At 41.4% G+C, this 12527-nt stretch overlaps 1 protein-coding gene across 1 annotated transcript; it reads right to left on the minus strand.

Moving 5' to 3' along the window:
- Window positions 1–5158: 5158 nt before the first annotated feature.
- On the minus strand, window positions 5159–9298 carry LOC125100151 (T-cell-specific guanine nucleotide triphosphate-binding protein 2-like). Its single transcript, XM_047730092.1, has 2 exons — window positions 9090–9298; window positions 5159–6763 (listed from the first exon to the last, which is right to left on the minus strand). Exon 2 carries the CDS (start codon window positions 6741–6743, stop codon window positions 5451–5453), a length of 1293 nt encoding a protein of 430 aa, XP_047586048.1. The 5' UTR covers window positions 6744–6763; window positions 9090–9298; the 3' UTR covers window positions 5159–5450.
- Between the last annotated feature and the right edge of the window lie 3229 nt (window positions 9299–12527).

Here is a 12527-nt window from a genome sequence, read left to right on the forward strand (position 1 = left end):
ACAAGTGAAAAAGCAAATGAATGAAGGTGACAGGACCAGACCATGAGCCAAAAATCCTTGACCATAACAATATCACTGTATCTGTCCTTGGTAAAATTTCTATTCTTCATTGTGTAGAGTAGCAACATTTCTTAACTTTTCTCAGATTAGCACACAGTTGGTTTTGTTGTTGTTTTGACTTATAAAGTCTTATTGTTCTCAGGGAATCATCTAACTGTGCAGCATCTGAGCTAAGGTCAAGGTTATTGGAAATACTGTGATCCAGACAAGAACCTTCATATGTGGATAGGGATGAAACTGGGGCTTTGGTTAGAATACCCAAAGAAAAGGCCACAAAAAGCAAATGATAAAAAGAGAATCTGGTGTCCAACCCCACTTTCCCCATTACCCAGCTTTGTAACACTGTGCAAATGACTCAACAATCTGGGCTGCATTTGAAAGAAAAAAAATGGGTGATAAAAAGTGCCTTACTTCAGTTTGTTGTGAGAGTCAAATATGATAGCATTAGCCTGCCCACAATTAGATTTCAATAAATACTCTGTGTTTACAATGATATAGAAGAAAAGCCATCCCAGCAAAAATCACTAGTTTGACTCCCCATTGAGAGGCCTGGGTGGCTTAGTTGGTTAAGTGTCTGCCTTTAGCTCAAGTCATGATCTCAGTGTCCCTGCTCAGCAAGGAGTCCTGCTTGTGTTTGCTCTGTCAAATAAAATAAAGAAAAAAAATCTTTCAAAAAAAGCTCGGAAACAGAACAGTGAGACTTAAATAGTCTGTTTAAACTCAGAGTGGAGATGCCATGTGTGCATAGTAAGTATATATATATATTTTTTATTAATTTTATTTTTTATAAACATATATTTTTATCCCCAGGGGTACAGGTCTGTGAATCACCAGGTTTACACACTTCACAGCACTCACCATAGCACATACCCTCCCCAGTGACCATAATCCCACCCCCCTCCCAACCCCCCTCCCCCCATCAACCCTCAGTTTGTTTTGTGAGATTAAGAGTCACTTATGGTTTGCCTCCCTCCCAATTCCATCTTGTTCCATTTACTCTTCTCCTACCCCCTCAACCCCCCATGTTGCATCTCCTCTCCCTCATATCAAGGAGATCATATGATAGTTGTCTTTCTCCGATTGACTTATTTCGCTAAGCATGATACCCTCTAGTTCCATCCACGTCGTTGCAAATGGCAAGATTTCATTTCTTTTGATGGCTGCATAGTATTCCATTGTGTATATATATATAAATGTAAACATATAAAATATATATTTAATTCGTGCCTTAATGCATAAACTAGGACTTCAAGTATCATGTATTGGTGAAAGAGGCTCTTTTTGCTTCGTTCTTGATGTTAGGTGAAAGCATTTAGTCTTTCATTATTAAGAATGATATCAGCTAGGGGCGCCTGGGTGGCTCAGTGGGTTAAGCCTCTGCTTTTGGCTCAGGTCATGATCTAGGGGTCCTGGGATCAAGCCCCACGTCGGGCTTTCTGCTCAGCAGGAAGACTGCTTCCCTCTCTCTCTCTGACTGCCTCTCTGCCTACTTGTGATCTCTGTCTGTCAAATAAATAAATAAATAAAATCTTTAAAAAAAATAATGCTATGATATTAGCTATAGGGTTTTTGTCTGCTTCCCTGTTTCAAATAAATAAAATCTTTTAAAAAAAAAAAAAAACAAAGTTTACCTATGACCCAGCAATTGCACTACTGGGTATTTACCCTAAACGTAGTGATCTGAAGGGGAACGTGCACCCGAATGTTTATAGCAGCAATGTCTACAATAGCCAAACTATGGAAGGAACCTAGATGTCCATCAACAGATGAATGGATAAAGAAGTTGTGGTATATATATACAATGGAATACTATGCAGCCATCAAAAGAAATGAAATCTTGCCATTTGCAATGACGTGGATGGAACTAGAGGGTATCATGCTTAGTCAAATAAGTCAATCAGAGAAAGACAACCATCATATGATCTCCCTGATATGAGGAAGTGGAGATGCAACATGGGGGGTTTGGGGGATAGGAAAAGAATAATGAAACAAGATGGGGTCAAGAGGCAGACAAACCATAAGTGACTCTTAATCTCACAGAACAAACTGAGGGTTGCTGGGGGGAGGGGAGTTGGGAGAGGGGAGTGGGGTTAGGGACATTGGGGAGGGTGTGTGCTATGAGTGCTGTGAAGTGTGTAAACCTGGCGATTCACAGACTTATACCCCTGGGGATAAAAATACATTATATGTTTAAAAAAAAAGTTTACCTCCCCCTTTCTTTTTTTTTTTTAATTTTTTATTTCTTTTCAGTGTACCAGTATTCATTGTTTTTGCACCACACCCAGTGCTCCATGCAATCCGTGCCCTCTCTAATACCCACCACCTGGTTCCCCCAACCTCCCACCTCCCACCCCTTCAAAACACTCAGATTGTTTTTCAGAGTCCATAGTCTCTCATGATTCACCTCCCCTTCCAATTTCCCTCAACTCCCTTCTCCTCTCCATCTCCCCTTGTCCTCCATGTTATTTGTTATACTCCACAAATAAGTGAAACCATATGATAATTGACTCTCTCTGCTTGACTTGTTTCACTCAGCATAATCTCTTCCAGTCCTGTCCATGTTGCTGCAAAAGTTGGGTATTCATCCTTTCTGATGGAGGCATAATACTCCATAGTGTATATGGACCACATCTTCCTTATCCATGCGTCCGTTGAAGGGCATCTTGGTTCTTTCCACAGTTTGGCGACTGTGGCCATTGCTGCTATAAACATTGGGGTACAGGTGGCCCTTCTTTTCACTACATCTGTATCTTTGGGGTAAATACCCAGTAGTGCAATTGCAGGATCATAGGGAAGCTCTATTTTTAATTTTTTGAGGAATATACACACTGTTTTCAAAAGTGGCTACACCAACTTGCATTCCCACCAACAGTGTAAGAGGGTTCCCCTTTCTCCACATCCTCTCCAACACATGTTGTTTCCTGTCTTGCTAATTTTGGCCATTCTAACTGGTGTAAGGTGATATCTGAATGTGGTTTTCATTTGAATCTCCCTGATGGCTAGTGATGATGAACATTTTTTCATGTGTCTGATAGCCATTTGTATGTCTTCATGTACCTCCCCCTTTCTTGATGATGACTCCCAGGAAGTGATTTCATTTGTCCCTTGCTATGCTGACTTAGGGCTGCTACAGTAGGAGAGAAAGATCCAGCTGGCCTGAGAGCTGGACTTTTCACATTACCTGGTCCAAAAATGGCCTACTTTGGAGAACCAATATGTCATCTCTTGAACTGAAGAGAAGTTAGGACAAGGATTGTACTACCACTGACACAGCTGGTGAGAAGACTGCAGTATGCATTCCCACAGGAGCAAAAAGATCAATGAGGAGGGCTTTCCCTCTTTCATCAACACCATATCTCTGGTTATCTGAGCCACTACCTCCAAATTGAGGCCAGGAAAATGAGTTGTTTTCGAGGGGAGGTCACAATGAGAACAAAAAAGTTAAGGCACAGAAAAATGATATTGAGGCCTGCTGAATGATAGGGCTCACCCCAGATGCATAAAGTGACAGCCAATCTTCATCACAACACCTCCTAGAGGAACTTCAAAAGTCCCCAGACAGAAACCGACTGAGTCTTGCACAGTGACATTAAAGCACCCAAAACTGCTCACAATCATTAATTGGCTAAGTTCACAGGTCTTGGATAGCAGACCCCTCATAGTTTTATCTCCTCCTCCAAAACCCTAACACCCCTCTACCCACTTAATGGCCCCCTATTTCATGTTTTGCACTGTCAGGGCAATCTTTTAGTCCTTTCATGAATGCCAGCCAGACACATGAACACTCTTGGTAACCTTGGGATGAGTCTGATAGAACCAAAGCACTAAAACTTATTCCCCTACTTTCACCTTCTTCTGAGTTCTTCCTTCCCACAGCAAAAGATTTATTTTTCTGTCTCATCTGAAAAAAAAAGGAACTTTAAAATAAGTCCCACAGCTGTAAATATTTGATAACTCTGCTCTAATCACAAGTGTCTTCCCAAAAGGACTCAAAAAGTCGCTTTGAAATTATCTTTTTCTGTCTTAATTTAAGGCAAATGAATTGGAAGTAAAAAGGCCAGGGAATCTTGAGAAGTTCATGACTTCTAGAGGAGGACAAGGTTGTATAAGACATTGCCAGCGACACCAGGTTGATGAGATGAAAAAGGAGGAGGATTTCCTCAGTGTCCGTGCTCTTTATAAGGATAGATGGGATCTGGTGGCAAGATGGTAAGCAACCTGGGCCCTGCCAGTGTGAATTTTGCTCTGGGAACACACATCAAAATCTAAGGCACATTTTTAAATGCAATGTGGCTATACAGGAAGGTCAAGAGCTCCTTCTCTTTGAATATTTCACATATCTTATTTATGAGGCAGCACAAACAATCTTTTATCCCTTACGGACTCTCTTCTGCCCTCTTGCAGACCTCTACTCTGAGCAATGGGGGAGCAAGGAGTAGTCAGGAAATTATGGGCCAGTGGTGCCCTCCCCTTTACACCTGTGCCCTTCATTCTGTGGGGTAGACCTTCAGTGTAATAAGGGATCTGAGGGACAGCCACCTCCATGTACATCTGTTACACCATAAAGCATCTACCCTATACCAGTAATGGGGAAGAAGTGGGAAGATTTCAACTACAGTAATAGCAGGAATAATGGTCCTTGAGTCTTGAGGCAGATATTGTTGATTTTTGCTGGTCCCATTTCACAAGTTTGATGTGGAAATTTGCGTGAAAGCAAAACACATTATTCCTCCAAATTGCCTAATTGAGTTCATCTTTGCTTTCCAGTGCCTTTCCTATTTCACCTTTACTCTCTCATATCTCCTGTCCCTCATTGTCCAATTATTCACAGGTCTCTCATCCTGTCCAGTGTTTGCGAAGTCTTAGAAATACTGTGTTCTCCTGTAGTATCTGACAATATGACATCTTAGAACACTTCCCTGATCCTCTTTCAACTTCCTCCTCCCTGCTATAGTGCCCTACACCATACACTATAGTATTCACTTAGACATTTCCCTGACTCATGCATTTCCCTTGGTTTGATGAGGAGGGTATTGACGTGAGGCCTGGGGAAAATCATTCATAGAAAAGAACAAAGGACACAGTTATATTGATTGTACCAAATGTTTATTGTCTGAGTAAATGAAGCAAATGTAAACTACCTTATAATACATGGAGATTAATGAAAACTATGGGGTGCATTTCTGTCATAATTTCAGCAAAATAGCCTAGGGAGTACAAAAAAAATGCCATGGGCAAATCCCATTTGTATAGCAATGGAGTATCAACACGGAGCAATGCTTTTGTCCAATGGAGACAATCTTCCCTACCGTAGGGAAGATCTGGTCTTGGTGTGGTGGGGGGGAGGACTCCACCCCCACCTACAGAACAAAAGACCTGAGGCCTATTTGTTATTCAGTTAGGCAGTCTGACACATCTCTCTGGCATCTCCTGAGACTTACTTTCTCTAAAGTCTTATGCAAGAGAATTTTAGCATCATCAGCCACTGTATTGATGAATTTCAAATGTAGAAAGTAGGTTTTAAAAAACTGGAAGACAGTGGATGGCAGGCCTCCATTTACTGAGCAATAGCTTTCAACACAGTTCATGGCCCTGGCTATTATGCTGTCATCCTTCACAAGTAACCAGAAATTCAAGGACTTGGTGAAACTCTCCATCTCCTCTTTTGATATGCCCAGATTCTTCGCAATCTCTTTGACTGATTTCTCATCCAAACCAAAGTGGCTCCGGTAAATGTTCAAGCACTTTTCCTGCTGGGGAAAATCAAAACCATTAAAGCAGGCCATGAAGGGGATGAAGCTCAAAGCAGATGATTTCAGAGCATCCAGCCAGATCTTCTCCTTGAGCAAATCTCTCTTCATCTCAATAGAAGCATCAGACAAACTGGGCAACAGAAGCGCAAAGGTGTAGCGCTTATGAACAGGGAGCTCCTTCAGCAGGGTCTCTTCCAGTGTTGGGAAATCAAAGTCATCCAGATCAAAGTTGGAGACCAAGAAGACACATGAATCAGGCACTCCAATGTGACTGAGGTTAGCCAGGCAGTTGTCTCGTATCTGCTGAAGCACTCTCTCCCTTTTGAAAGATGTGGGTTTGCGTTTCCCTTCATTATATAAATCATTGTCCACCTTGGTTCTAACAAAGTAGAACTTTTTGCCTATCTCTTTGATGCTTTTGACCAGCAAAGCATCATTGAGGCTAAACCGAGAGGAAGAAATCATGATGAAGAAGTCATAGGTAGCAAATTCCACCCTTTCTAGATATTCATCTGGTTGGAAATTGGGGGTTCCCGTTCCAGGCAGGTCCCAGAAGGTCACATTGGAATATTTGGGATGTTGATAGGGCGTTCTCTTCCTGGTAGTCTCCACAATGCCAACACTTGCAGAACCCTCCTCTTCATAACTAAGTCCTCGTAGGGCGTTGATGAAACTGGACTTCCCAGTTCCAGATTCCCCAATCACAGCCACATCCAGTGGAGCATTCTCTGCTGCCACAAGTGATTCCTCAATTATGTCAGCCACATCTTTTAGCTTGGCCTCTTTAAGGGCTCTTTGAATTCTACCAAGATTTTCTTGAGAGAGGATTCCCCCTACGTTACTGATTAATGTGGTGTAGTGAGGGATAAAGTTGGTGGCCAACTGCTGAAAATTCTTTCCTGCCAGGAAGTCATGTAGGAACTGATCCATGCTGGCTGATTGTGGAATGTCTGTGGGAAAAGGAAAGTGAATTAGGAAGACAAATGGAGCAGCAGAATAGACACATAGTGTGAGCTAAGGAAACGCACAGATCTCAACAGCCCATTCCCATTCTCTCACACTTACTAACGTTACTCTGATTTACTTTTCCTGATGAATTTTGTTTTCATGCTACAGTAGAAACTACTCGTTGTCTACTCTGATGATTCTTATGTTATAAGAGTCAAGGCCTGTGGAATAGAAAGTAACAGTACTCAAAGTTGTTCACATCCTGAACCTCGGAGCCTGTGAATGTGTGACCTTGCATAGCAAATGGGACTTTGCGGGTATGAAGAAGTTCAGGATCTTCAGATGAAAAGATTTTCTTGGATTATCCAATGGGCTCAATATAACCACAGGGAACCTTATAAGAAGGAAGCAAGGCCAAATGAAGAAAAGGAGGTGGTATGATGTAGATGGAGATAGAACTGAAGATCCAGAAAGATGTAAGAAGGGTCACAAGATAAGGAATTCAGGCGGGTTGCAAAAGCTGGAGAAATAAAGAAATGGATTGTCTCCTGGAGTATTCAGATGGAACCAACATTGCTGACATCTCTATTATTTTATTTTATTTTCAAGTTTGTACTTAAATTCTAGTTAGTTAATATACAGTGTAATATTTGGTTTCAGGAGTAGAATTTAGTGATTCATCACTTGCTTATAACAACCAGTACTCATCGCAAGTGCCTGACTTAAGACCCATCACCCACTGACATCTTGATTTTAGCTCCTTTAAGATTCATCTTTGACAACTTCCCTCTGGAACTATAAGACAATAAATCTGTTGTTGTCTTAAGCCACAAATTTTGTGTTACTTTTTTTACACAGCAATGAGAAACTAATGCAGTCTGCATTTGCCTGAAACCATAACACTGAGCCATACCCCTTTCCATTCTGTAGGAGGAATCAATCAGGCCAGCACATTAGAGAGCACAGAATAGCACACATACCTCAGTTCACATAACCTGCAGGAAATAGGGGCAAGAGTTGTCTTTTGGTAGAGGCAGGGGGCAGAGAAAAGTCTGCCAGGATGTGTGTTCCATAAGAGGGATAGCCAAGCACATAGTCCTTCTGATAATAATTACTCCATGACAGCTTAATGTCCATTTATCTCACCTCATGGAAGAGTTTGGGGGCAATTTAGAATATGTGACAGGAAGTGGCAGAAGTAAATAAGACCTCTAATTTTCCCAATTCAATTCTGCACAGTCTTGAAATAGAGATATCTGATTAAATCATGGCAATTCAAGGAAATCATCACTACATATGATGTGGACTCTTATGAGTGAGAAAACTCTGATTTTAAAAATATTTATACATGTACGTTTTCTCAGGGACTCCCGGTGGGTTTTTAAGAGTAGGAATGTGCTCAGTGCTCATCCACTTCCTATATGTCCTGCAAAAACAATTTTCAAAAGAGGAAGAATCATGAGTTTCAAAGAAATATAAAATAAACATGTGTTAAAGATTTTATTTATCTGATTACTAATGAAGGAAACAGGCAGAAGACATTACTGGTTAAACAGATATTCCCGAAGAGACATTTATAGTTCAAGAATATTGAAATGAATATTAAAATGATGTAAGAGTGCTGTATTCTAAGGTGAGGGTAGGAAGGCAACTGAACCTGTGCAGACAGAAATTAGCTATATGACTGCTATGGACTGAATATGTCCTCCACAAAATCCGTAGATGATGCATGAGCTCAAAGTTCTGATATTAGTTGGTGGATTTTTTGGCGGTTCCTTAGTCGTGAGGGCAGAGGGATCATGAATGCATTAATCCCACAGACACCCCCAGATTAAAAGACTGCAGAGACTAACTTGCACATTCTGCCATGTGAGGTGACAGGGAGATGTCCATTCCTTCAGAAGGTTGATAAGTATATTTCTGTTCATAAGCCACCCAGTCTGTGGTATTTTGTTATAGCATGAATGGATGGGAAGAAATTCCCCAAAAAAGAATTATTTTGCATTGCTACTAATAATTAAAACTCACTGAGTTTTGAAATAGCTCTATGGTATGAAAAGCTAGATTGCATTTAAAGATAGCATAGTTTCCAAAGGAGACACCCAATAAACACTCTGCTTATTCCAAAGTTTCTTACAACTTTTTCACTATAAAAAAAAAAAGAAGAAGAAGAAAAAGAGGCATTTTCAGACTATGGTTCTCTCTTCAAAGAGGATGACATGAGCAGCTGGATGAAATCTTAACTCTCAACCCATCTGACCTACACCTCAACCCTGTAAGCACAAAGCCAGTATCCCATCATTGCAAGTACACATTTTGCTCACTCACCAGTTCTGGAAAGAAGAAAGGCTTCTGATGATGGAGTTCAGGAATGTTTCCAGTAACACAGCAGAAAATGCTGAGTGTTTTTCAAGTATTCCCTGGAGCCCCTGGCACAGGAACAATCCAGAAGCTTATACTGCCTAGGAAATGTAGGCACTGAGTGCTCCTGAGGTCACTGTCCTAAGCAAGGGGCTACAGAACCATCTGTTCTGCCTAGGTAAGATGACAGCCTCTGACTTGAGCCCCTCCCTCAGGAAGATTTGGCTGATGGTTCTAAGACCCACATTTACAGGACATGAAAGTGAAACCATTATTTCTACACAAAACAAGCAGTTCCAGGAAAAGAAGAAGCATGAAGGGTTTGTGACCACAAGTGTCTCAGGGAGTTGGGGGGAGGGCAGAGAAACACCAGAGGCCAGGGGAGGCAGGTCTCCAATGACTCTTGTGTGGCCATCTAGCCATGAATCTGTTGGGAATACTGGGGACAGGGAAGAAGGCTGTGAGCAAGTATCCAAAGCTTCCAATATAAGAGAAGCCTTTCCTTTCAGAAAGGAGAGGGACTCTATCATTTCTCTTTCTGTTTTGTTCATTTTTAGGAGCCCTACTGCTGGCTGCCACATTGTAACACTTAGGCATAGATGACTCTGCCAGGTCATGGGGTCACATCTCATGAACACCTTAATCTACCAGGAAGCATTCTGAGGAAATTTGACAAGCAGCTTGGAGGGAGACCCAGAGAGGGAGGAAAGAGCCTGGAATTTTAGATTTATATGGAAGATCAAAAGGAAAATACCAAAGCTCCTTAGAAGAAAAAGAACATAGGAGAATCTGCTGTTATCAGATAAGATTTATTTCACTGATATAGTATTGAAAAAAGTTGGATGCTGGCACAGGGGTAGACCAACTCACCCACAGAAAGGGACACAGAGCCTTGTGTAGGATTTCTGTGGCATAGGACAAGTGCATGGGATATCGATGGGTATAGAAGCCACCATCTAGTAAATGGAGTTGACAAACTGGTTCTCCATATGGATAGAGGTTACTGAATCTCTGCTTTACATCACTTATGATAATCAGCTCCACATGGATTTAAGACCTAAATCTTAAATGAACACTGTAGAAGAAAATACAGCTGTTCTTAGAGAAAGATGACTTGAACAAGATGATACCATATAAAGACACCAGGATGACAGCTGTATAAAACAGATAGATCAAAGAGATACCTTTGACTACATCGAAGTGAAAAGCTTCTCTTCATGAAAACAGATGCAAAAAGAAAGTTAAAAATTTCCACAAATCTGGAAAAGATATTTGCATTAAGTTAGTCAACTGAGGGGCGCCTGGGTGGCTCAGCGGGTTAAAGCCTCTGTCTTCGGCTCAGGTCATGATCCCAGGGTCCTGGGATCGAGCCCCACATCGGGCTCTCTGCTCAGCAGGGAGCCTGCTTCCTCTCTCTCTCTCTCTCTCTCTGCCTGCCTCTCTGCCTACTTGTAATCTCTGTCTGTCAAATAAATAAATAAAATCTTAAAAAAAATAAAATAAAATAAAAGTTAGTCAACTGAGGATCAGTGGAAGTAACATTTTTAAATTCCAGAAATCATCAAGAAAAAGTGAAACAATCCTGCATGTAAGTGGGCAAAAGATGTGAACAGAACTTTCTCAGAAATAGAAACATATTGGGGGGGGGGGAAGTAGAGAAAGTACCAGAGATTAACTAGGAATGAGGCAAATGTATATTTGTGCACTACAAATTAACAACATACATTAATTTAGTCAGAAAAATCAAAAGTTGGACAAAATCAGGTGCCTGCTGGGTTTGCAATTTAATATAATCACTTTGAAGAAACAATATGGCTGAATCACATCTATACACCTTAGGACTCAGCATTTCCACTCCTGACACTATACCGAAGAGTCACTCTGCAAAAAAGAGCAGAAGACAGGTGGACATGTGCTCCTAGCAACAGTCTTCATAATTGTGAAAAAGGAGATGATAGGCATTGACAGAGAATGGATAAGTAAGCTGAGGTACATAATGTTGAAAGAAAGAACATAGGGATATGGTGAAGAATGAATCTTTTAGTATAATGTTGAGATTAAATATTAAGAACCTGTAGAATACCCCTTAAATAAAGCTTCAAGAAAACTAAACATACATGATAGTAAGCATACCTAAGTGGTAACATAACAAGTCAAAGAAAGCAGTTGTAAACACATGCTTCATGAAATTCTTACATAAAGCTGTGGACAGAACTGGAGTGAATAGAAACACAGAGGTCGGTATGAATTATTAGAAATGTCCTGTTTTTTTTCCTGGTGATTTTTCAGTATGTAGGTGATCATTATACTACACAAGAAAGTAAAAGATTTAAAATAGAAAAATATCTCTGTTCTTCCCAGATTTTTTCTGTGCATTCTTCTTTGTGTACTAGGTCCTGAATCTCTCCCTCCTGCCATATTTTGGGGACATCAGAGAAATGTTCTCCATCTGACATACAGAGACAATCACTGCTATGATGGGACAAAGACTGAGAAATCATTCAGGGAGGAAGCATTGGGCAAGAGAGACTGAAATTCCAGGTGGAAGCAATGGCAAGGCAAAGATGCAGGCTCACACATGAACTTGACAACTGGCTGTGGATGCAGAGAAACAAACACAGACGCCAATTACAGCTGTCAGTAGTAAGGTAGGAAAATCCTCTGAGGCTCAGGTACCCTGGCAGTGATGGGGTTCTTTGTAGTGGCAGAAAGCTCTCGCTCAGCAGATCCTTGGGGTGGGCTGCTCTCTAGCAGTGTGTAAGAATCACTCTGGGGCTGGTGGTGTATTTGGCTCTGGTTTGCAGTGTCCTTGGCAGCCAGTGGATGGGGGCCTGATGCCTTAGTATGCCCACCTCAGGATCCAGAGTCAGGCTTGCTGCTCCTAAGTCAATGTTAGAAGATCAGGAGGTATGATTTATGAGGATATTTCCTCTGTTCAGAAAAGGAAAATCAACTCTTTTCAGAAATAAATGACCTTAGAAATACCCTCTCTCCTGGTCCCACTAAGATGAGTAGAGGTCCAGTTAGTGTAATATGCAATTTCCAGACTTTTGTAGAATAGAAATCTTCCCTGCCTTGGCTCAGTTCCTCTTCCAGCCAAGTGAGACACCTGAAGCAGGGACAGGAAAAGAGTCAGCTTCCTTCCTCTTTCTTCCTCCCACTGCCCCCATTATAGGAACAAACTTGGATAGGAGAACTACAAAGGTAGGAAAGGACTCACTCAGGTAGGACATTTGCAATCCAGCTGATAGCCTGGTGTGGTAAATGTCCCTCAGGGAGAGGGTCCCTGGAAGGCCCATGCTGATGTCCCCATTGGGATCTTGGGGCAGGAATAAATAGACTTCTACCTCCTCCGTGGTGTTGGTCACAGAAGGGCAACCCTAACTTTTTTTTTTTCGATAGCTT

This window comes from Lutra lutra, chromosome 5, assembly GCF_902655055.1.
Source record: "Lutra lutra chromosome 5, mLutLut1.2, whole genome shotgun sequence".
Classification (NCBI taxonomy): domain Eukaryota; kingdom Metazoa; phylum Chordata; class Mammalia; order Carnivora; family Mustelidae; genus Lutra; species Lutra lutra.